Source organism: Kryptolebias marmoratus, linkage group LG14 (assembly GCF_001649575.2).
Source record: "Kryptolebias marmoratus isolate JLee-2015 linkage group LG14, ASM164957v2, whole genome shotgun sequence".
NCBI lineage: Eukaryota > Metazoa > Chordata > Actinopteri > Cyprinodontiformes > Rivulidae > Kryptolebias > Kryptolebias marmoratus.
Window position 1 is genome coordinate 19,031,430 of NC_051443.1, and position 24,931 is coordinate 19,056,360.

The 24,931-nt window shown below is 38.9% G+C and overlaps 2 protein-coding genes across 3 annotated transcripts; both read left to right on the forward strand.

Moving 5' to 3' along the window:
- The first annotated feature begins 530 nt into the window (after positions 1–530).
- swi5 (SWI5 homologous recombination repair protein) lies at positions 531–6,465 on the forward strand. The gene is made up of 5 exons (XM_025004726.2): positions 531–705; positions 1,887–1,935; positions 2,040–2,143; positions 2,436–2,530; positions 5,100–6,465. Exons 1-5 carry the CDS (start codon positions 608–610, stop codon positions 5,162–5,164), a joined length of 411 nt encoding a protein of 136 aa, XP_024860494.1. The 5' UTR covers positions 531–607; the 3' UTR covers positions 5,165–6,465.
- A 693-nt stretch (positions 6,466–7,158) lies between these two features.
- slc27a4 (solute carrier family 27 member 4) lies at positions 7,159–24,876 on the forward strand. Of its 2 annotated transcripts, none has more exons than XM_017410660.3 (14): positions 7,159–7,555; positions 9,228–9,389; positions 12,436–12,646; positions 12,781–12,964; positions 14,528–14,695; positions 16,471–16,540; positions 16,696–16,787; positions 17,727–17,836; positions 17,977–18,186; positions 18,730–18,856; positions 19,097–19,234; positions 19,322–19,486; positions 20,029–20,175; positions 20,312–24,876. In XM_017410660.3, the coding sequence occupies exons 2-14, from the start codon at positions 9,229–9,231 to the stop codon at positions 20,467–20,469; spliced, it is 1,941 nt and encodes a 646-aa protein (XP_017266149.1). In that variant the 5' UTR covers positions 7,159–7,555; position 9,228; the 3' UTR covers positions 20,470–24,876. The 2 variants fall into 2 exon arrangements, with proteins under 2 accessions (XP_017266149.1, XP_017266148.1); XM_017410659.3 differs by having other exon boundaries at positions 7,161–7,551.
- Positions 24,877–24,931: the final 55 nt, after the last annotated feature.

A 24,931-nucleotide genomic window follows, 5' to 3' on the forward strand; every position in this document is an offset into this window, starting at 1 on the left:
TGCTGTATTTTATGTCAGAAAAATATTTTTAAACTGTCAGACCAACTAAACAAGATCTGAAGCCATTTGAGTTTAGAAATCCGTTTTTAATTTCCATGATTATTATATGAGCAATGTGATTAAACAATGATTTATTTAAGTGATTTTCAGGCAAATTATCAATTTGAATGTCTCCAGTGTATTCCAGATGTCATCATACTGTTTAGTTATCAAGGTTTTGTAGTATTTGTGGTAGAAACACAAAAACATGTAGTAGCTATTTAACATTATCTAGCAACTTAAATTCAATTTATTTGTGTTTTATTGTATCTTGGGGGTTGTGGTTGCGCTTTTTAAAAATGTATTTTCTTCTAACTGTTTTGTTTTGTTGTATTTATCACCTCATAATAACCAGAAGTGTTTCTTTTTCATGCAGAGTGGATAAAATGATGAAGTTTTATGGTTGCTCGTTGCCATGGCAACTACTTCCTGAAAGTCCCGCCTCTTGGTTTCAGTATCCAATCAAGTATCAGCATGTCACTCCCAGCCGCGAACTGCGAATCTCTCCTGTTATCCCTGCGTTGCTGTACGCTAGCTCAATGAATGCTGCTGCCACGCTTAAAGCAATATGAGCGCGGAACAGGTTGTCGACACCAACTGTAGTGCAGATTGTGTTCCTATTTTAAGGCCGGAAGAAAACGACGCCAAGAAAGAGGCGCTCAAGAGGTAACGCAGAGCTAGCTTTAGCTCTACAGGTAGCTAGCAGCTAACTCCGCTAAGCGTTAGCCTCGGGTTTTAACCCTAAGTCATAAGGCCGCCACAGCTCAATTACTCAGAAAGTCTTGTACTTAAGTCTACAAGGATAAACTAAGCGGCTAAATGTATTTTATTTAACTCATTAGAATGAATTGACGCGAATGAAACAGAAACTGTTGTGTTGCTTTACCTACCATTGGACATTTTAGGAGCATCTTAATGTTTGAAATCAACTTGCTTGGTTTATTTGCATTAAACCCTGTTTAGGAGGGGCTAATACAGCTTAGCAAAATAAGTAAATAAAAAATAGTTGTGAATAATGAGGAGCTAAACATAAGAAATGTGTTCAAATGTGTTTCCTTTTTTCTTTACATTTAGATTCCCAGGAGCCAGACTTTCTTGCAAATTTATTTTATTGTTCTTGAGAAATCCTTCTTCAGGCTTTTTGAGTGTAGATACTGACTACTTTTTACTCATTTTATTAGTCCAATACATGACCATTTTCAGAGGATTTGTTTGTTTGTTAGTTGTTAAGCAACTAAACTAATGACCAATGATTTATTCCAGCATAAAAAAGGCTCTTAAACTTTGAATCAGTGTTGTGTCAACACATAACAGGCAAACTCGTTTAATATTGATCTGTAGGCACTTTGTTACCAGCAGCATGTCACAAAGACAGTTTGTTTCCATTTATTTAGTTGAATCTATGAAAAATGGTAAAGATAAATACACATAAAATTGTATTTTGGCTGCAACAGGGTGATTCCCAAACGTCTCTTAGCTAAAATCTTGTAATACAGCAGATGCTCAGCTGAAGGATGAGGAATATTTCAGATCCTTTGTCAGCTCTCTGCTGGATTTTTTGCACTATTCCTTAAACAACTTTCAGATATTGTTCATCTATTTTTTTTTTTGGCCTGAGTCTTCTCTTGTCCTCCACTTTATTATTTTTAACCCTCTGTACAATATGCTAACACAGTCATGTACAGGAACTGGAGAGAAAAACAACCATTGATCAAGACAACAGATTACAAGAAAGTTTGACTCCTTAGTTTGCTGACTCGATTATTCTCACAACCAGTTGTTTTGGTTTTTTTAAGACTCCTTTTAATATTTCCTTGTCAAGAATTCACCTCCCCATTTCCTCCTAGAACACCATTCTCAAAGTTTAAGAAAGTGCACTCCCATTTCAAGTCACCGGTAAGTGGCCCGCCTCGTCTCCAGCTTACACAAACTCCTGCGTGACATTGTATGTTGTTCCACAAATGCATTACCTTTTTTTTTTTACCTTTTGCGTTTTACAGCTTCAGGTAGCTGAACGCCCTAAAGTTAGTCTGGAAGAGGAAGTGGCAGAGCTGCAAAGAAAAAAGGAGCAGCTGGATTTAGAGATAGCGCAGCTGGAGGCAGAGTGAGTACGGTTGGTTGCCATTTTAACTTCTGTCTTTGAGGGCTAACTTATATGTAGGTGTTGCTTTTTTAAATGTCAGGAAACAAAGAATTAGTAGCTTTGATCCCTACAAAGAAATGACTCCTTTCATTATCAATATTGATATCTTCTTAATGCACATAAAATGTTTTTAGTTATCTTTTTTTATCGTTTAATAATTTACATTTTGTTTCTATGTCTATATATGAACATTTGCACATGTGAAAAAAAAAACTTCCTTTGCATGAGACCCATATTTCGTTTGTTTTTCCAGGGGATATAGAGTTGAAGAGCTGGAAATTCATATTGATAAGCTGCATGAATACAATGACATCAAAGACATTGGACAGTCACTTCTAGGTCGCATTGGTAAGAGATACAAACACTTTTTATTTCATCATATTAGGTTTCGAAAAGGTCTCTCTGTTTAAAATGTTTGCCCACTAACTTTAGTTTACATCAGTCCAGATTTGCAGTTTTATTTGGTGAGACTGCTGCAAGCAAGCATGACAAATCTGACTGAAGTGGCATTTTGTTTTCAGCTTAAATTTGTTTAGATTAGATCAGTATGATTTTATTTTCTCAGCTTCATCGTCACATGAAGGCTCAGTCTTTTAAGTGGACAGTGAAGTGACAGACATTCGGTTCTGGAATATTGTGATTACCTTCTGTAGACGCATAAGATCTGGCTTGTTTAATTATTGTGACAGGCATTTACAGGATTAGAAGAGGCACCCCATATTTCCTCTGCTAGCTGCAGCTTCTATCCTTGTCATAACAAAAGAAGTCTGTTTGGAGCCGATTTATTTTATTGTCAAACTATCCACTTGAAAGCACAAATGTGGCTAGACGACAGCTGATCTAAACTGCCAGCTGAATGCGCCACTTGTTAACACTTCTTTGCTCATTTATTGTAAGATGGCGTAAACACTGACCTGACAGTCTGAAAAACTTCAACTAAAGGAAATACTGTCCGTGTGAGCATGTGCTATAAAACTACTTAAATGACTGATTTTTTGTTTTATATAACTAAGACATGTAAAACATCAGATTTGGTGCAAGATCCTAAAAAGAAACCGTTGCCTTTTTTTTTTAAATTCCTCGTGATGTTGGAGGGTGAGTACCATTAAAATGTATCAAGATAGAGGACGGTGGACAAAAGCGATGGGGCTGTATTCGTGAAACCTGATATGAAGCTGCAGGTGATAGGAAAAATGCAAATTAAAAACGGCAGGCTTGATGTGTATGGTTGGTTTAGGTTGTTCTACAGCTGCCCAGTAGATGGCAGCAGAGAGACATCTTTGTTATGAAGCAAAAACCAAAGCACATCTTTCATTTAGTGATATGTAATCTAACAGCAATGAAAGGGCTTTGATTGTTTAATCTGGCTGTTAATGACTAATATATATAAAATTATCACTGTACATCATTATTAAATTAAATCTATTTGATCCAGCTTATACTCCTTGAATGGACAACCTGATAAAGTCTTTGAATTTTCTATTTTCATTCATAAATTGGCTGATATTGATCCGCAGCTGGGACATTTGATCCATCTTACTCAAATCATTGATCAAAATGATGATAGCAGCTAGTTCAACAAAATTGCATTTATTCTCTGCTCTCCTTACTCATCTGTGTACAGTTGCAACACAAAGTTCACATCTATTAGCAAAGTTGTGAATCATGACCAAGTTGGTTCAACTCGTGACTTTTTACTTGTTTCTATGTTTATACTCTGTCAGTGTGAAATAAAATTTAGACATTATTAAAAGTTTTATTAGGTTTTTGCAGTACTGATGTGTAAAAGAAGAAAAAAAAATCAGATTAAGGCTGAATTGTGAGTTAAAGTTTACATTCACAGCAGAGTGAAGGGTTGAGATGATAGCGACCTTAGTGAACGGAGGTGGCATTTCCACTCTGACACAATGCCAGTCTTTCACATCACTCACACTTGGACAAGTCCAGCCTCTGTCTACGCCTATGCTTATATTCATACACTCACACGTGCGCATGCAGTCAAATACAAACAGTTTCTATCTTCTTCTCTACTCTCCTCTTGTTCTGTCTTTGTCACTTTTTTTTTCTCCAAACACGCACTTTCACAAAGAGTCTACACTTAGACACTGAGGACTGTTGTACTGTATATTGTTATTCTGGGAGGAAGGAGATTGGTGGGTTGCTGTGGAGTGAAAGATGTCCTGTGGTACCCTCTAAAGACAACTGTCCCTTTGTTTCTGATCACGGCTCTCTGTCTGTCTTCAAGAAGTAACGCCATTGTAATTTCAACATGTTCTTTTTACTCATAACTTTTAAAACACTGACATTATTACCACTTTATTTATAATGAATTTTTAGTTTGTGTCAAATCAATACATTCAGGTTTTTCATTTACGTTTATGATTGTTCTAAAGTCAATAAATGTTATTTTTAAAGGTGAAAAGAATAATTTCAGTTAAACAAATTTAATGTTTTTTTGTTTTTGTTTTATTTTCCTGGCAGGTTATTCTGTTTCAAACCAAAAAATGTTATCTGGATTTTATTTCAGTTTTTATTTTTAACAAGAAATAATGATGTCAAAGTTTGTTGTTCAGTGTGTTGTTGAGATGCAGTTCGTTTTAAAACAAAAAAATCTGATGTTTGTAAAACACAACTGGAAAGAAATCCACAGTTAGGTGGAACTTCCTTTTAACGCTTGTAAGTTCTTAAAAAAGAAATTAATTAAATACTGTAAAATGAAATTAAAATAACTCAGCAAGGTTTGTGCGTGTTATCAGGGACATTAGGCCAACCTTGTTCAGCTGTTTTACCGTGTAGAAAACTCCACGTTTAAAGCGATCGTGTTCCTTCAGAGCGTGTTCTTGGTCTGTTCAGTGTTTTGTGGATTGTTTGAAAAGTCAACCAGAGGGAGTTGACCTGTAATCTGTCTGTTTTCCAGCTGCTCTGAGGGGGACCACCACACGAGATCTCTACTCTCACTTTGGTCTTGAACTGGATGACTGAAAGAAGAGGGGGGGGGGGGATCAGAAGTTGAGTTCTGTAAATACTTCGTCGGACCAATGAAAGAGGGCCAAAGAATGTGGATTAAGTAATCGCATCAACCTTCAGAAAGATACTTGCATGTTTTGTTTAGGTAATTTGGAAGGCATTTTTACATTGAACAGCTTCTCATAAAGACACTGGACTAACAGAGTTAAAGAGCAAACAGATTTAGTCCATGCAGGCATGTTTTTTTTAAAACTCACAAGCTGTTCAGGTCTTTAGCTGACTGCAAGTGACAAAATAGAGATTTTGGTCCATTTTTCCCATCCACATGTCTGGAGTTGTTGCATAACTTTAACAAAATATTTATATTTCATATAGGATTACATAAATAGTTTAGAGAAAAGTGTGCAGAATGACTATGGATATAATTTATCTTTATTTATAGGTTTGTGGTCTACAGGAAAACATAGTTTATTGTCCAAGTGTTAAAGAAGCCCTACTAGTACCTCATGTAAAATTATTTCTGCACTACTTGTAATATGTAATAAATAAGGCACCAAATACTGCAGGTGAGCGTACATACTAATCTAAGTACATTTTAAAACAGGTTTATCTCAAGTATGATGAGATTTGCTGAATTCATCCACAAATCATTCTTTTCTAGACTTTGTGAGTTCATCTTTATTATATTAAACCGCTTTTATTTTCAAATAAAACAGTGGTTGGAGAGGAAATATTGAGGAAAATTAACACATTTTCTGTATTTTTGTTTGCTACTTAATATAACTAATGAAGAACGTTACCTACTTTATTGAAGAGAAAACAAAGCTAAAATAGGATAACGGTGTGTTCTTTGTTCTGAATGTACTGAACAACAAAAAAAAGTCATTCAAGTGGGGTTATGTTTCAGGTGTGGCCTAATGTCTACTGATAATGAGACTTCTTTAACGTTTATCAGCGGAGGAGTTTCACAACCCCAAAGATACTTTAATTAGCTGCGTGTGTGCGTCATCTGTCTTTAGGTAACAGATGGAAGTTTTTGTTTTATCTCTCGTTTATAGGTCATAGTTCACTATTACAGTCTGAGGTTTGCACAATTGCTTTTTATGTTTATCTCACACCTGAGTCATACTTTGTTCTTGTACTCGATGTACAGGAGTCAATGCTGTTCAAAGCACTTTTTGAATTCTAGTAACTGGTTTTGTTTGTCTTGGTTTATTGCAGGTACAGCACACCATTTAAAAATGTTTATGTCAAATGTTTTGCAAGGACTATGAATAAAAGCAGCCATGTTTATTCAATTCCTTTCTAACCAGTGAGGAAGTACACTTTGTTTCAGCATTCACCCCGAGTTTTAATAATAGTTCTTAAGTAATCATCCCAGGTTATGCAGTCTGGTTCATGACATGTCACATTGATGTTTTAGTGTGTCAAATGTGGACCTGTTAGATTCCTGCTGGGACTCGGGCAAAATGCAGAAATAGGTCTAATTTTACAGTTTTATGTGACAGAAAAGTCAGACATTTAGTTAGATTTTTTTTAAAGTTAATTACATTAGATCAAAGAATAGTTTCAACTGAATAAACAGCCTGCAGCCAGATCTACATTTAATGAGATTCTAATGGGTTTCCATTTAAAAGGTAGTTCTAGTTATACTATTGCTCAACACATCCTGACCACATTCCTTGTTCATCCTCTGGGCTCCTTTGTTGACAGGAGCGTTTTGTGGCTGATGAATGGTCGAGGTGAGGCGGACTCTGCAGGCAGAGGCAGGCCTCCTGTTTTTTACGCCATAACGGCCTTGTGTCATTACCGGGTGGAGACTTCCCTGCGTGTTAGCTTCTCTGGCCGGTTAGCATACAGAGCCGCGCCGCATTTCCTCTCCCGTTAGCTAGCGCTGCAAGCTCCGCCTCCCCGCTGTCGGATACGACGTCACGAACACCCCCACTCTGCCGATTGGCTCTGGCGCCTGTCCGTCGGCGCCCGTGCCTGATTCAACGTTTTGACGCTAACGGCAAGTGGGCGGGCTCATCTTAGAAAAATTATAAGGTCATTTAAATTACGCCTGGCTGTGAGCGCGACCCCGGCTACTATGAACCTAAGGATGTTGTGAATTAATGGGATAATAATCGTATAATGACCGCGGGGTCAAAGTCGACACGTCTTGTCAGGTCGTTTCAGGGGGAGAAGCAGTGGGAGGCCGTTGTGGGATTGGAACCCAGTGCGTGTGTCCGCCTGTGTGCGTTTCTCTGAGCCTCCGTCAAGCCAAGCTAGCGGCGGCGGCGAGAGGAGGGGGCGACCGGGCTGGCCTGTAAGCCGATCAAGGTGGAATATCACGCAGCGAGCGTTCACGTTTGGGGCTTTCTGCGCACCTATATGCTGTAACGGAGCGACAGAGGGGCAAGGTAGGTAGGCTAAATCTGCTCATCCCTGCTACAACCGACCATCGCCCCCGCGACGTTCTGTGGAGCCGGGCGGCAAGGTGGTCAGGTTTTTTTTTATCCCCTAGGAGAAAAGGGGGCGACCTTATGTTGGTTATATGTCAATACAAACATCCCTCGGTCCTTAAAAGGTAAATTATGCAGACTGAGTGGCTCTTCGTCATGGCAGATATACCGCCCGCCCGCTTCCTTTAACGCCGCGCATCCTGCCCAGCCTGTCACCGTGCCTCATAGCCACATGAAAGTAACACCACATGGCCTCACTTCTCCTTCCTACCGCAGTATGATGCTCCTCCGCGCCTTTTAAGTTTCCGGGTTCGGCAGCGAGCTGTGCGCTGATGAGGGCTTTTTTGTCTCTAAAAACCGTGAAGTGGCAGCTGTACTCCTAATGCTTGGCTTTCCTTTTGGATTTGTGGCATTCGGCATCCCATCCGGTATTCAGAGGGACTTAATGGTTTCTGGTTTATGTTTCTGGCTCTAAATGGATCATTAATATCACAACCACGTGTAGGGAGGGAAGAGGGGAAACTCAGAATAATTACCTCCAATATTATCAGGCCCTTTTTTATTTCCAGAACAATAAACAGAAATTAGAGCAAAGCTGATGAATAGATTATGAATGGACCTATCATTTACTGTTTGGGATCAGCTTTCTGACTATCAGGTGGCAGCAACACTTTGCCTTGTGTGTACAGATCTTATGAATGGGGTGGTTTCCTCAAGGTCCCCGTAGTTTTTCAGCTCATTTTCCAACTAAAGGGGAAAGTCATATCTGTTTTTTGTTTTATTTTTAATTTGCTTGTCATCCAAAGAGCTTTCCCAGTTCCAGCCAAAAAGCTCTAAAAACTGTTTCGAGGTTGCTCTGTTTTTGCCAGCTGAACACACACGCAAATCACTCTCCCTCCTGAGGGGGCAGCTAGGGTCTTAGCTGGACCCGGTCCTCGCATGAGTCGTTTTGGTCACAAGTATGTAATGTCTGTGAAACCGATGTCTCGGGTTTTATGTGAGATCTCGTGAGAAATCTCACAAGTTGTTAGGGCTCAGAGTATGTGCTGGAGATGACTCTCAGCTACTGCCACGCCAAATTTCAGCTCAATATCTGTAAAATTCTCCGAGCTGTCGCCACTTTTGTGTTTGCCGTGTTTGATTAGCTGTGTTGTCCATCTTAAATTGACGTGACTCCAAAACTTAACCCTATGATTACTTTCTGAGAGGTTCATTAAAACCTGTCCTGTGGTTTATCAGATATTTTGCGAACAGACAAGCAAACAACACAGAGGTACGAGCAAAACACTATCACCCCTTTGCCTTCAGTGTCAGGCAATAAGTAAAGAAATCGTCCAGTTGCCTTCATTTAAACCTTTTTAGGATTTTGTTTGCAATGAATGGAAAATTAATTCTGAATAATTTCACTTTATTTTAACATTTCACAGGAAGTGCATTCTACTTGGGCTGGCTTGAAAACCGGCGCAGCATGTGTAAACAAATCACTGTAGATAACATTCTTTAGTCGTTAGCGTCACTTCTGCACGCTTAAAACCAAAAGCAACCCCTGAGCAGCTGGGCTCGTATGAAGCCTCGGGTCGGGTTGTAATGAGTCGTTATGATCTGCAGCCATGTGTGTCCACGGATTCTTTTAGGATGATGCGTCTTGCATGTTGCACGGCCCTGCTGTTCGTGCTGAGGCTGCTGGCGGGCCTGCCGTGGTACCAGGTCCTTCCGGGCGTCCTGATCTTCTACCTCGGAAGCGGAGGATGGAGCTTCCTGGAGATTTTTGCCAAAACGATTGGCAGGGACCTACAGTAAGCATGGAGCTGATGTGCTCATATGTTATTTGACTTTTTAGTACTTTGCACGCAAAAAAAGTTACAACTTGTTTTGTTGTTTCTCTCTCTCTCTCTCTCTCTCTCTCTCTCTCTCTCTCTCTCTCTCTCTCTCTCTCTCTCACAACTGCCTTGTCCTGTTTTGCCTGTCTGAATAGTAGTCATAAAGCCTGTGGTTTTGTTTTTTGTATTTTTGGACCTTAACAGATTTTCAGATGTTTTACTTTTCCACTCAAGAACATTGCACCTCCAGCTAAACATTCACCCTGAGGTTAAAATGCCAACCTCTAATTTGAAACTGAATATATACTCATATTTGGAGCATAATCTTACAATTGTTTCACTGCCGACTTTTTAAAAAGAAAATTGTTTCTCTTTTATTATTTAGATTGCTGTAATTTTCACAGGATGGCACACACACTTTTTTTTTTAAATTTGTTGTTCATTTAATTTTATGACTATAGGCACAAACCAAAACATTTTTTGTTTTAAAATCAGTCTTATTTCTAAAACTTAGTTACAAACTGTAACTCTTATTAGGTTTTCTAGTCACTGAAAAAATATATTCTTTTAAATAAAAGAAACCTTTGACTTTGTGTTATCTTTTAACTCTTCTCTGTAAAATTTACACAATAAACAATAATTTGACTCATACTGACAAGCACTAAATAATACTGATTAATATAATAACTGCAGTTTTATTACAATTATCGAGTCATTTTCAGTCTGGTCCCCTAAAAGAAGTCTTACACAAGCTGCAAAAAATGTAGGCTTGTTACTTCAAACCAGTTCACCTTGTTGTATATTTTCACAAAAGGACAATGGAAAGAATGTGGTTACGGGGCTGTTTTAAGACCCCAACCCCTAGCCAATATTTACAGTTAGAGGTTGCCACGGTGATGAGTTTTGGTTACTTCCTGTTTACCGCCTCCTCTCAAAGGCCTACAACTGGTAAAATGGGAAATTGAAAAGCACATGTCTTTTAGGTCTCTAACTATTCTTTTTGGTCTCTTACTTGAAAAAATAACTTAACTTTTTTATCACTTAGGGTTAAATGTTAAGGTTTTCAGGGCTATATATCTACTTACATTTGTCTGACCCGTCAAAAACGAATTATGTTTCAGCTTCCTTTTATGTATTACTACTGAGAATCCGCTTAGAATTCACAGTATTTGAGCCTGACGAAGACTAAATTTTCCACAGTGACTCACCGCATGTTAATGTGAAAAGTGGTTTGACAAGATTCTGGTGTTTACACGGCAAGTGTCACAAAGGTTCTCAGCTCCACTTTAACACAACCTGAGTTAATCCCTCCACAAGCTCCAGTGATAGCTGCAGTAGGCACCAAACATCTTCAGACATTAACGTTCAATAAGAACTGTTTTCTCACAGGTCTTTCTGTGGTTCGCGTGGTCGAAAATTAGTCAAAATGTCACTTCTATAGTGGACAGATGAAATGATTGCAGCAAGTGATCCACAATAAACTGAAATTATTCACACACAGATACAGTAAATCTAATCTCTTACATAATGATAAGCGTTTTTTGTTAAGGTTGCGGTGCAGCCGTGAATTACTTGTCTTGCTGGATTTTATGATGTTCTTCTTCACCTCTCGGCAGCGTGCCTTCTGCATGTACCTTTGTGCAATAAATGCAAAAGTTCAGACTTTGCCCCATCGCTCTGCCCAGCTGCAATATTTCATATCTACATTTATGTTCTGTATACGTGCCGATAATAGAGGTCCTCAGGTGGCTACATATATTTGAACTATTTCATTTTGAATACCGTTGTATAAATCAAAACTAATATGCTTGGTTTGTTAAAGTGCCACTTGTGTAGCTGAGTTCTGACCAGGACTGACAAGCTAACGGCTTATATATATATATATATATATATATGAGAAGCAAAAATTAAGCCACTGGTGTTGTTGTAGTCAAGTTTTTTAAAAACGATTCAGATTACAGTAAGATGCTGTAATAAGAGTCACTTCAGTGGGAAATAAATATATATATATATATATATTATAGTTCACGAGAACAGTATTCTGTAAACCTTTTCATCCCATTTCACGGTTATTTACATAGAATTAATAGCGGCAGCAGCAGCTAGCTGTTGCACATTCAGTATTTATCATAATTCTACCAGAAGAACTGTATTGTGAAACTGAAAGGAATGTAAAAGTTTATAAAATAGTATTTGCAAAGGCTGCTTTGAAATATTTAAGACAGGAGTTGTTTTAAGGCTGAAGCATTCATCTTTGGTCTCTGCCCTGCATGGACGATTCTTAATTGATTTTTTTTTTTTAAATGTCAAAAATCAGTTTTGTTAACATTAATTTGTGCTGCCACTTTAAAAGTCAGCAGAGTAGAAGTTCCTGTAGCCAAAACGCATTACAGTAAAGCTGCGTGTTTTCACATTGTTATTATTTCTTTGTGGAACCCCAAAGAATATATGTCTGTAAATAATAGATGAAGTTATCGTAACATGACTTTTTTTTACACGTCATTGTGCACTCCTTATTAGGCATGAACAATATATAAATCAGCATTTATTTGTGTAAAACAAGTCAGTCATTGAAGTTTCAAGATGATCAAAACGCATCAATAGTTTTATAATCACATTGCAGCACTCTGAAAGAATCAAATAAAACTGTGAGGTGCCTAAAGGTTCCCACCTAGCTTTTAGCTCATCATTCCAGTCAGAATTAGTGTTTGTCCAAACTGAGAGCATTCAAAGGGCTATTTACTGCAGGTAAGATATTGACTAGTCGTAAACTTAAAAAAAAAGACGGCATTCAGAGAGCTATAATTTCTCTTAGAAACAGTTGCAAACTCTAAATATTGTCAACTTTTTGCCATATAAACATTTTTACCTCAACTGCAACATTTTGTAATAATAAAATATCTGAAAACCTTGTTATGGTAATTTATTTAAAGATACTGATTGCTGTTTTTTTTTATTATTTAAAGCGGTTCTTTTCCTTGGCTGTACTCACATTTAATAATGTTTTCTTTCTCCTCTTCAGCGCAGCATATGTCTTGTTGCGGGTGAAGCTGAACGTCAAGCGTCACGTCAGAGAGAAGAACACTATACCTAAGATTTTTGCCGAAACGTTGCAGCGTCATGGAGACAAAACGGCGCTCATCTTCGAGGGCACTGGAGAGCGATGGACTTTCCGACAGTTGGATGAATATTCCAACAGAGTGGCTAACTTCCTGCTGGAACGCGGCTTCAAGGTATGTCTAGAAAATAAAAAAAATTCAGTACACGGCTCCTTTTTCGAGGAGGCCTTGTTTTGTTTGATTAGTTATTGCAAATCTGGTTGACGTCACCTACTTTTTTTTTTTATTATTATTGTTTTTACTTGAAGGAGGGTGACGTGGTGGCTCTGTTCATGGAGAACCGGTCCCAGTACGTGGGCCTCTGGTTGGGAATGGCCAAAATCGGAATCGAAGCTGCTCTCATCAACTTCAACCTGAGACTTGACGCTTTGGTCCACTGTGTCACCATCTCCAACTCCAAGGCTGTGATCTTTGGTTCGGAGCTGACCGACGGTAAGACAACAGAAGAGTTAATGTTCAGACAATCAGCCAAGGCCTCGGTCTGTAGAGAAGCGACTTGTGCTGATGGATGCTGCTCTGCTTCCTGTGTAATGAGAGAGGTGAGTGCAGGGAGAAAGGAGCATAGGTCATTAAAGATAAATGGCTATTTGAGTAGGTGTCTCCTCAGTGTCAGTCGGTGGTGCTGGCAGTAATGAAGAGAGAAATGTCTTTATCGCCAACATAAAGTGTTCAAGGTCTGAGCTTTGCAGAGAAAAGCATCATTGTCTGATAAGTGATCAACTAGAACAGATAAAAGGCAAAGAGATAAAGATACGTGTATCACACTTGTTTTTTTTATCTACGGATAAAATGGTTAACGATCAAGAACACAACTATTTAAAAACCCTTAATTAAAAATTGATTTCAGCATTAATATATATATATATAGCAACACAGATATTGTTAACTGAATGGATGCTGATTCAACGTTCACACTATTTTCCTGTTTTATTTTGTGTTAATTTAGCCGTTCATAAATTAAAAGGTTCAGCTCAATCAGGAGATGGACGCTATGACGTTTGAGTCTCATCACTTTTATACTATTCAAAATATTGAATATATATACATATACACAAACACATACATATATTTTCCCAATTAAAGCACATTGAGATCTTTTTAATGCCGTTAAAAACCTTGTTCTCCCAGAATTCTGCTTCTGGATGGTTGCTCTGTATTTGTCTCCTCATGCTACTTTAGCATTAAGCTAGCCTTTTGCTATGTTTAGCTTTTGGCTTTGGACGTGTCATTTCTTTAGTTATGTGTGTTTTCTGTCTACACTTCACCCGTTTTGATGTATTACATTAAAATACAAAATTAGATAAATGATTAAGATGTAAAATCATTGCATGAGAAAAACTATGTAGAATAAAAGTGGCATTAATTAGCTGCTGCCTACTAACTTTACGTTTTTATTTTTTTTAAGTGTTTTAAGTTAGCTTGGTCACTAATAAACTAAAAAGACTAAAAGGTTAGCTGCTCAGTCACATATATTTAGGTTTTATTTTACTCTCCTCTCCGTTGGAATCGTTCCCAGAAAGAAAAGCTTCGATCTGAGCAGCTATAACGAGTTAAAGGCTGTTCCTTCTCAGATTGATCGAGCTGTCTCTGTGTTGTTTCATCAACTTTTAGTGTTTTAATTCCTTTAAGTAATAGGAAACATGGCTTTTTTTTTAATAACGTAAGCCAAAATCATGCTAGTATTATTGCTACTACTGAGCCAGCAGAACAGGATTTTACATTTAGATAGAAAAAGCTTTGAGATTTTTCTTTTTTTTTTTACCAATATCTGTCTGTTTCAAACTGTTCTTTCTGTCTTTATCTAAGTTCTTCTGTTCTTTAGGTCAGTTAAGTCGCTCAGTTCGACTCTTATTTCCCCCATATGCTTTTGTATCATCTGTTCTTTCCTTCTCATGAATTTAAAGTGTGAAAATCTATTTTTTTTTCTGTTGCTGAAATGTTGCACTCTGTGAAATGAGTCCTGCATACTTCAGCATGTTTCTTTTACTCCCACAGCGGTCTCCGAGGTTCACAGCTCAATGGGGAAGGCGGTGCAGATGTTCTGCTCCGGAGACTGGGACCCCAAACGAGTCCCACAGGGAACCGAGTGCCTCGAACCCCTGCTGGCCGCTGCCTCGTCTCGCCAGCCTTGCCTGCCTCGCCCGCTGCAGCGCTGCTTCACAGGTGAACATGACCTTCTTGTTGCACCTCTAATCAAATACTTAGATTTGAGTTTTCAGAAAGTGATACCAGAATCAAAAATTAGGATGTTCTTTGGTGTATTTTTATGTAAACTCTTAGGTAATGTTATAATAATTCATCACCCAGAAACAGATCTTTCACTTCCCATTTAAAGGTTTTATAAAAAAATCAGAAAAAACTCAAAACTTGGCCAGTTTAAAAGAAATTTGGCTGTTTTTGGCAGTCTAGCTGCACGTTTTCGGTCTAAAGAGGCACGTTTCAGTTGTAGTTTTGGTGCTGAACAATGACTGTCAGCCAGTTATATTACAGTATGTATTTAAATTACTATCTTGTCACTGAAATAAATGTTAAAAGCGTAAATGTCTGTTATCAGTCCATTAAGATCAGATGCAGCACGCAGGCATAAGTTTTCTTTTTAGCCTGTGAGCAAAGTTTGCATGCTTTATCCTTTCAAGCCTGATATGAGCACGCTGAACATGTCTTTGTTTGAAAAATACCCATGTTGAAAATTTAAAAGCTGAAGGTTTAAACTTCTTAAGATTTGGTTTATATCATTTATCGGCTGCTTAAGAGACCTTAAAATGAAAGGTTTCTCGCTAAATTCTCGAGACCCTTTTGAAGCAAATGATAACGCTTAAGAAACGTTCAGGAAGGAACGATATTTGCTTGCTTCACATTCGCACGCTCTGCTGTTATTACAGTTACATCACATACATCTGTCATCCGCTCGCTTTTTATGACTTGATTCTACAATAAATCCTGCCGGCTTTGGTCACGCTTGTCGAAGCTGCCACCAAAATACGACAGGGTCAGATGAGTCAGCTTCACCCATGAAACACCTGACCCACAAAACAAATGTGTGTAATCCGAACACTTCCGAGGAGGGTTTGAAGTTTGCGCACATGGCCTTAAGATTCCTGCACTTAATGTTTCTTGCAAATCTTTTAAATGCGTTGCTTTGGTTGCATCACTTTATTCATTAGTTTTAATACATCTGGACACAAGATTTGTAATCAGAACAGAAACTCGCTGTCTGATAAAGGTTTGTAATCAAAAGTGGGAATAACTCTGACAATAACAGGGTTCTTACACAAATCTTAAAGTATGGAATTTAAGTTTAGTATTTTCCGAGGCTGACAAATGTGAAAATCTGAAAACAGAATATAGGAAAACAGCAGTGTTTCCAGATTTTTTTACCAATTGCATTTGTCCAAAAAAACATAAATAAAAATGAAAATGTGTAAAAGTTGCTGAAATGAGCAGGATGATTGTCACCTTCATGTAAAAAATGAACATTGTTGCCTCAATATCCCTTATTTATTCCTTTTACCACTAGGACTGCCAACTTTCACACCCAATCTTTACCATTTGTCACTGATGAAAATACAACAACTTGAATCATTTAGCTGATAAACGTATACATGTATTAAAAAAAAACTCAAAAATATGAATAAGAATATTTAAACAAATGGAGACAGTAAAAAAATAAAAAAAAGGTGAATCAAAGTATTGAGAAAATATTTGCATTTCTTTCATTTAACAGACAGTTTATTTTCACAATACATTACAAAGACAGGAAAAATAGATTTATTATTGAGGAAGAAAAATCTTCAAATAAAACTGCACCTCTGTACAAATTGTAAATTAAAATAAAAAGTGAGCATTTAGCACAATAAGAGTCTGCAAATTTCAATGAAGCAGTCATACACTGACCCTGCAGTTGACATATTTCTCTGTTTCTGTGCTTTCTGTTGCAGATCGCCTGTTCTACATCTACACATCAGGAACCACAGGGATGCCTAAAGCTGCTATTGTTGTGCACAGCAGGTAGGAAGGGACACACAGGCAAACAGACACAGGAACCACAGCTGTCCTCGTTCTCTCCAGTGTAACTCAAATGTTGTTAGCAAAGCGTACCAATTTGATTTGACTTATTTTACTGGTTTCTTTTGCCCCTTTCATCGTCTCATCCCGGTCTGCAGGTACTACCGCATGGCAGCTCTGGTATATTACGGCTTTAGGATGACCTCAGACGACGTACTGTACGACTGCCTCCCGCTCTATCACTCCGCAGGTATGTGAGCCCGACAGGTGTCAAATTTTAAAGCTGCTTTGGTCTGGGCTCGTAGGTAAACTTGTTTCCCCTTTGGTTTATTGCTACTCAGAAAACTCTTTAAGCAAACAGTGACAATTTAATTTGTTGCTTGCCCAGGTCAGACATTGCCTCATTCTCCTGCCAGGTGAAAGCAACTCTAGATTTTCATTCATTCTCATATGCAAAACAAGTGAGGGAGAGCTGTTTAGTTTATGGCTGGTGACCTGGGTGAGAGTCTGAGTATGGCCCGATTATTGTCAGCTCATGTTTCTGCAGCAACTGAAGCCCTCGAGTCGGCTTGTGCGCTTCCTCTGAACAACCTCTGTGTAATTTTAGCTCCACAAAGAACACAATTTCTTTGTTTAAATCTACAACAAGTGAAAGTGGTTTGAATCAGGTGACATTAAAGGATTTCATGTCGCCCGCTGTCCTTTATGCCAGAGTCTTAAACTAAGATTATCTGGAGTTGCAGCAGCTTTGGTCAAACCTCGATAATACCGTTATGTGCAATCTCGTGCAAAATGTCACGCTTAGATTACGTGCTGAGAATGACTCGGCTACCACCGCATCCATCTTTATTTGAACTGGCTCCATGAGTTAATCAGCTGCAGAGGTGCATCCAATAATTATTTCCTGAAAGTTTCATTGAAATCCATCCAGTGGGTTACAAGATATTTTGCTAACAGAAATAGGGTTAGTTATTAGTTTATGGTAAAATTTGAAACAGAGCTCTTGTGCGATCTGTTAGCACTCAAAATATGTGATGAGTCACAGCTACCGCCACACCAAATTTTAGGCGAATATCTGCATAACTTGTTCCTACATTTGTCTTTTAATGTTTGTGCAGATTCCATCTCCAGTTTCAGTTTTATTATCATTGTGAAGGCTGACTCTGTGACTCTTCTTCTTTGTTTTCAGGAAACATTGTGGGCGTGGGTCAGTGCATAATACACGGGATGACCGTGGTGATCAGGAAGAAGTTCTCTGCCTCGCGCTTCTGGGACGACTGTGTCAAATATAACTGCACTGTAAGCACAATTGACAGCTTCTCCCAAAATCCTCTAGTTGTTTGTTTTTATCTCCCTCTTTATTCACCTTTTTTGGTTGTCGGAAGCTTCCCCTCCTTTAACCTGATGTGAGTTAATTTTTCCTCTCTGCCACCCTTCAGATTGTGCAGTACATCGGAGAGATCTGCCGATACCTGCTGAACCAGCCGCTTCGGGACACCGAGCGTCAGCACCGGGTGCGCATGGCGCTGGGCAACGGCCTGCGCCAGTCCATATGGGAGGAGTTCATGAACCGCTTCAACATCCCGCAGATAGCTGAGTTTTACGGAGCCACAGAGTGCAACTGCAGCTTGGGCAACTTTGACAACAAGGTGAGGACAAGTCCCGCTAAAAAATGAAAAAAAAAAAAAAACAACTTAGTGAGGGTTTTGGTCTTTAAGCTAAACTGGCAACTCTGTAAATATGCAGCATTTCGTGTTTAGTAGAAGTCTTTCTTCCATTTTCTTTGATATTTATAGCATTAGCAAAATATCTCATGTACCAGTGGACAGATTTGAATAAAACTCTCAGAAAACAATCATTGGATGTACATCTACAACTGATTAACTTTTGGAGTCAATCCGATTCGAGATGGCCACCACAGCTAATCGACTTTAGGAAACTCAAGAATGTCTACAGTTCAATATTTTACAGATAGTAAGCTAAAATATGGTGTGGTAATAGCTGAGAGTCATCTGTTACGTATTACAACAGCTCACAATAACACATAAGATTGGCTCCACCGTCTTTCCTTCTCAGCATGAGATGATTTTTAGTTTAAATTTCCGGCATGAAAGGTGGCGGGTGGAATGCATTTTATTTATTTATTTATTTTTTATGAATGCCTGGCTTTTAACGCTGCATCTGTATTTCAGGTTGGAGCATGTGGCTTTAACAGTCAGATTATGCCCTTCATCTACCCCATCAGACTGGTGAGGGTTGATGAAGAGACCATGGAGCTCATCAGAGGACCTGATGGTGTCTGCATCCCCTGTAAACCCGGTGGGTTTGATGGGTTTTTATATGAAATATCAGTGTTGACGTTAAACAACTCAGGATAAGATTTAGCTGCTTGTATATTCCTTTAGTGCCTGTTTTATTAACTGAGCCTGAATATGAAGGTCGTACCACTGTGCTGTATCTGTTAGTAAGCTTCTTTGAACACTCCGTCGACTCAATAATGACCTCACAGCATGAGTTTTGGAGTGAAGGTAAACTAATCCCTTCTGTCTCTTCTTGTAGGTGAGCCCGGCCAGCTCGTTGGCAGAATTATTCAGAACGACCCCCTCCGCAGGTTTGATGGCTACGTCAACCAGTCTGCGACGAGCAAGAAGATCGCTCATAGCGTGTTCAAGAAGGGAGACAGCGCCTATCTTTCTGGTTAGAATGCTCATGTTCCCACACTGACCTATTAACATGTCCAATTCGAACGAACTCTGTAAATGTCTTACGGACCCTTGTCCCCAGGTGACGTGCTGATCATGGACAGGTACGGCCACATGTACTTCAAGGACCGAACTGGAGATACTTTCCGATGGAAAGGAGAAAACGTCTCGACCACTGAGGTGGAAGGAACTCTGAGCAGACTGCTGGACATGAAAGATGTGGTTGTTTATGGAGTAGAAGTACAAGGTAACTTCTTTTTACTCTGCAACATTGTAATTATCTGTTTTATATTAAAGGAATATTACTGCACGTTACCCAAATAAGGCATAGATATTGACCTTTTGGGGAGCTCTAATTGTTACAGTGGCAAAGTTTTGGAACATTCTTGATTTATTGTGACATGAAATGAATTAAAAGGAGTTGGAAACATCACCAGCTGTAAAGCTGAGCTGGAAGCGAGGCTTCAGTAGCTCCGCTTTTTCTGTTGCTGTGATTCGACAATTTTGTTTTTCATAAAAGAAAAACTGTTTTGACTTCTTGAGTAAAGTGTGAATTCCTACAAATGTGCACGTCAAATTTAAATAATAAACGACGTAGGAGGTGGAAACACTCAAAGATCTAAAGCATGTTTGAACTCCCAGCAGTTTGGAAGGAGAAGCAATGTGTGATAAAACATATGACTGATTCTGACCTGCACTCTGTGGCCCTGCTGTGCACAAAATGAGCATCTGTTGGACTGGAAATCCTCTGAATCCTCGGACTGATTGTGACTGCTTCTGTGTGCACAGGAGCAGAAGGGAAGGCTGGGATGGCGGCCATCGCTGATCCGTCTCATTCCGCCGACCTGGAGAAGTTTGTGAAGGACATGGAGAAAGTTCTCCCTCCATACGCCAGACCCGTCTTTCTCCGCTTCCTCCCAGAAGTCGACAAAACAGGTAAAATGTCCTCTTTTTTTTTTTTTTAATCATATTAGTCAAAGGCAAAGAGTCCATCAAATGTCTGGTGTCTTATCAGACTCTTATAAATTGTTTTAATCAGGAGCTACACAATTTCTGTTCCTTTTCTTTTCAGGAACATTTAAATTTCAGAAGACCGAGTTGCGTCGGGATGGTTTTAATCCCACGGCGGTGTCAGACAGACTGTTCTTTCTGGACAACAGCAGAGGGCGCTATGTGCAGCTGGACGAAGAACTCTACCGCTCCATTCTGTCAGGGAAACACAAATTGTGACGACCAGGCTGACCACTACATCGACACATGTACACACTGACATGCACACGTGTTTAAAAAAAAACAAAACCAGAAAAGAGGACAACAATGCGTGCCCAGGTTAGCAGAACGAGTTTGCCCCCTCCCAATATAATCATGTATTAGCCATAAACATTCAAAGGCCAATGCACACACATGCATATTTTCCTTCTACGCCTGCTTTGATCTTTAAACATAAAAATAACTCTGCACAGCACTCCATTCATCCATCCTGCCTGAAACCTCCCCGGCAACCCTTCTTGCTACCTCAGCAGATAAAAAAAAAAAAAACACAAAAAAATGAGGCACAAACCCCCCAAACCGGGTCTGTTTGGTAACCTAAACCATTGCTTTATTGATTCACAGCCCTCTAATCATTAACCCATCAGCCCAAATGTTTTATCTGGGAAAAAAAGGGACGAGGAATACAAACTGAAAAAGAAACGGGGGAACCGTTTCTTCGCATTAGCTGCGCGGAACGACAGGGGAAACTACGTGTTCATTTAAATGTTAATGAGATTTATTTTGTTAGAGATGGCGTTGCTACTTTTGACTCAACCTGCACACACTAGCCAGACGTGACAAACCTGGAATCCCTCCTCCATCTTTTGTCTCCGACGTCTTTCTGCTGAAAACAGGACCAACGTAAAGATGTGATCAGAGCAGCGAGCTTTGAGCCCTAAATTAGACCAGTGGTTGAAGCTTTAACGTGCAATAGAGCTCAAGCTTTTGCGGTGCAATACTATGCTACAGAAGCATGAGAACTGATGTATTTTTTTTGTTTTGTTTTAAATAAGTCTGCAGCATACCAAATATTTTTTTAAGTTGTAGCGTTTACATATTTTAATTTAAAACGATTGAGTTGTACAATGTTTTGTTCTGTAATTTTCTTTTTGTTGCTGTATGTACATCCAAATCCCTCCTTTTATCAGCTTTTGGAGCGCTTTAAAACAAAGCTACTGAATGAGTTTTTATATCAGCCACTGGAACACAAAATGATGCAGCCTGACTAAAATTTTCAGAAAGGAGACTGGTTCACATGCTGAGCTGACGTGCACTATAGTTATTTGGCCGTGTTGTGCAGGTTTTGTCTGAAGAGGTAGACTTTGCGTCGTCTTAGAGTGTGTTTTGCGTGTGTGTGTGTTCGTTTAAACCATATGAAGAGGACTCGAATGAAGGGAGAGAAACCACCTGATCAGGTGTTTTTATTAGGAATCCCTTGCCAGCTCTGTGAAACTTGAACAATCCGAAGATCCAAAAACCGCAGGAGCGGGAACATTGGAACCAGAGGGGATTTGTCAAAAATGGATCGGTAGAAGAAGAGAAAGCGTGCTTTAATGTTCTTGTGCATTGTTCGCAGTTGCTGTCGCAGCATGAAGGAGCATCATCAGCCACAAGCAGAGCGCTGTGCCTTACTCACAGGCCCTGACTCCTCTCGTTTCAGCTCTGACATTTCTGCATGTTGGTTTCATCTCGGCTTCAGTCAGTCCCTATCGTTTCTGTAAATATCAATGTTTTCCATCAAAGCAGCGTGTCGAAACGGCCCAGGTTGTAGGAGAATCATCTGAATCAACGACAGCCCAAAAAAATAATTAAATAAATAAAATGGCGCCTCCTTCCTGACAGGTGCAGGAGGAGTTTGTCTCAATTTTGCAGGGCTATTGTAACATTTTCACCACTCCTTTTGGGCTTTAATTGGCCTAATTTTATTTACCATGTTTGTCCCTTGAGTGTCTCACAGGTTAGTTCGTCCAAGTATCTGTTTGGTGCTTTTACTTTGAGCCAATGGCTTCTTGTCTGCCAACCTTGTAACGAGTTTGTCTCATCCTCTCCTCTTTTTGTCGGTCTGCTTCATCTCATTGTACTCAGGTGAAATCAGATGGTGTTTAAAAAAACAACAACAAACACTTCCAGATGAAATAAGTGTTTTATTGTTAGTTCAGAATTTCTGATGACAATGAAGCTTCAACTAAACTCATTTCATGGTTTTTTTTGTTTTGCTTTGTTTTTTTGCTGAACTGATCCATCCTACAGTTACCTACAAGTACAACAAGGCAGGCTGTTGTTTATAGGACCTTTTAATATTTACAGTATCGACTTTTCCGCAAACGAGTGCTTAATATTTTGTCCTTAGTTTATGCATTGCACTGATTGACGCAGTTAAAGGGATTGTCTGGTGTTCTGTCAAACAGTTATCAGTAGTTGGGATCTTTTATCAGTCGTAACATGAGTATGGAGACAAAGGTCAGAAGCCTTCATCTACGCTAGGCTAAGAACTAGCCAAAAAAGGGCCATTTTTAAGGCTTATAAAGCAGCCCTTTTTAAAGAATATTAAATATTAAACCTCTTTTCTTTTGCATGACACTGTTTGTTCAGTTTAACGTTGTTTCCTCACCCGGACAACGTCCATGTTTCTATGTGAATGTATGTGTGAGGAGCCCGGATCGTGTAAGTGTTCGTTTTCTGACGCTGCTGAATGCATCGCTCCGCCGGGAGTCGAGTCAACTTTTGAATAACTAGATGTGGCAATATCATGCCGCCGGTTCTGAGGCTGCCGAATACATCAGTCTGTCTGGTCTGCACGCCTGCTGAGGCTCCATTAGCAGCCACAGGAAACGCACATTTACATTTCTGTGTTCGGCACACATTTGCGTGGTAACACGAACGTTGTTCGGCTGAGAAATGGTGACAAACTAAAACGGTGTAATGCAAAAGTGTAGAGGTGTAATATTAGCTATTGTAGCGTTCTTTCACACCAGTATGTCATTTTTAGAAAGCTTCTTTATAAGCCTGAAAATGCTGTTAGCCTAGCCCAGAGGAAGACCTCTGCCCTTGTCTTCATACACCTTACTCTGTGACAGATATGGCTGATAAGGTACTAACTATTGATGGCTATTTAACTGAACATCATGACCACACTATCCATATACTCTTGGCGGCTGCAGTCACATGACTGCCATCTGTCAACCCTTTTTCTCCAGTCAGTTCCTTGAGTTTTGGAGGGAAAAGCCCATCGAAGTTGTTTAGCGGCGCTGAACTTGTTCCTGCGTCCCTCCCCTTTCTCACCTTTTTTAAATTTATTCTTTAATGATGAGTGTGAAATGTTCTCATGAATGTTTGGTGAAATGAACAATTGACTGATGTTGTGAAGTTTTTTTTTTTTTTAAAAAGTGAAGTTTAAAGGGAACACCGTTCGGCTGTTATGATGCTTCTGACCACCAGGGGGCGGGTGATTAAACAGCCCCAGAGCAAAGCACTCTGAGAAGATGTTTCCAGTTTTATTTTAGAATAAACTTAAATTATTATTAATTTTGGGGAAAAAAACTGTTAATTATGCTTTGATTTGTTGTTTTCATTGCTTTATAAATGTGTTTTTGCTTTATGTTTGTTTTTTTGTGAAATCATAGCTTTACAGTTTTGGTGTTTTAAAAAAAGTGAATTCCTGCATGAACGGATGACAATCAAATGGGTGTTTTGTTTTACAAAGTTTTTTTCCATTGAGATGCACTAGAAAACAACTAGATATGTGTCTTTTCAAGCAGGACAAAAAAAAGAATGGTTAAATAAGTCGACTTAAAGCTTGTTTGTCATTTCTGGAACAATAAATATTCATAGGAAAGTGAGACATACGTAAGTTTCCATTCATTATTTAAACCACTCCAATGTGTGTTTACTTGATTAAATCTTACTCAATAAATGGGGTTTCTTGGGAAGTTTGGGGTTTGATTTTCAAAACTTTTGAATGTTAAATTTGTTATTTCTGACGGACCAAATTTGCACTTCCCCCATTTCATCCAGATGGTTTCAAATTATTACATTTTTCATAAATCAAACATTTATTACACCACCCTCTAAAACATCCGGACTTTAGTAGCTAGAGATTGGTGTAACTATTCATTTAGGACAGATATTAGAAAGCTGTAATGTGGATAAATGTTGTAAGAATGCCTCAAAGGCGTCAAATTCAAACTATTTGTCTAGCTTGGTGTGGTTAATGTTGACGCACCGCCGAGGAAAGGGGCCGTTCACCAAGAAACTGTTTTTAAAGTGCATCTGTCTCCTTCTCATCTATCATTCTTTAACGCGTCTGTCTGCTTTTTGCACAATTTATCATTTGTTATGATGTGGGCGTGTCTGCCTTTTAGATCGTTTATTATTTATTTTTCCTTTTTTTATGGTTTTTTTTTTTTTTGTCTCACTGCGCTGACAGCAGCTCTCAGCCTGTGCAAAGTGTATATATGAGGTCTGTGAGGCGTGCCGAGTGTGTTATGAACACACACACACACCGATGTCCTCTTGTCCGCTAGTTGTGTACAGTGTATTTAAGGAAAATGAGATAAAAGCAGTGCTGCAGATGGAAAAATTAATAATAAAACAATTTACACTGTTTGTATTGGCTCTGTTTGTGTTAATGTTTTTTTTTTTTTTGTCATAAAAATCTAAT

What these genes read in the sequence shown, in the direction of transcription:
- swi5 (XM_025004726.2), top strand. Translation starts at nt 608, where the DNA reads ATGAGCGCGGAACAGGTTGTCGACACCAACTGTAGTGCAGATTGTGTT. An exon ending in AAGAAAGAGGCGCTCAAGAG is followed by an intron (nt 706 to 1,886) that starts GTAACGCAGAGC and finishes ATTTCCTCCTAG; the next exon opens with AACACCATTCTCAAAGTTTA. An exon ending in ACTCCCATTTCAAGTCACCG is followed by an intron (nt 1,936 to 2,039) that starts GTAAGTGGCCCG and finishes TGCGTTTTACAG; the next exon opens with CTTCAGGTAGCTGAACGCCC.
- slc27a4 (XM_017410660.3), top strand. Translation starts at nt 9,229, where the DNA reads ATGATGCGTCTTGCATGTTGCACGGCCCTGCTGTTCGTGCTGAGGCTG. An exon ending in ACGATTGGCAGGGACCTACA is followed by an intron (nt 9,390 to 12,435) that starts GTAAGCATGGAG and finishes TCTCCTCTTCAG; the next exon opens with CGCAGCATATGTCTTGTTGC. An exon ending in CCCAGAAGTCGACAAAACAG is followed by an intron (nt 20,176 to 20,311) that starts GTAAAATGTCCT and finishes TTTTCTTTTCAG; the next exon opens with GAACATTTAAATTTCAGAAG.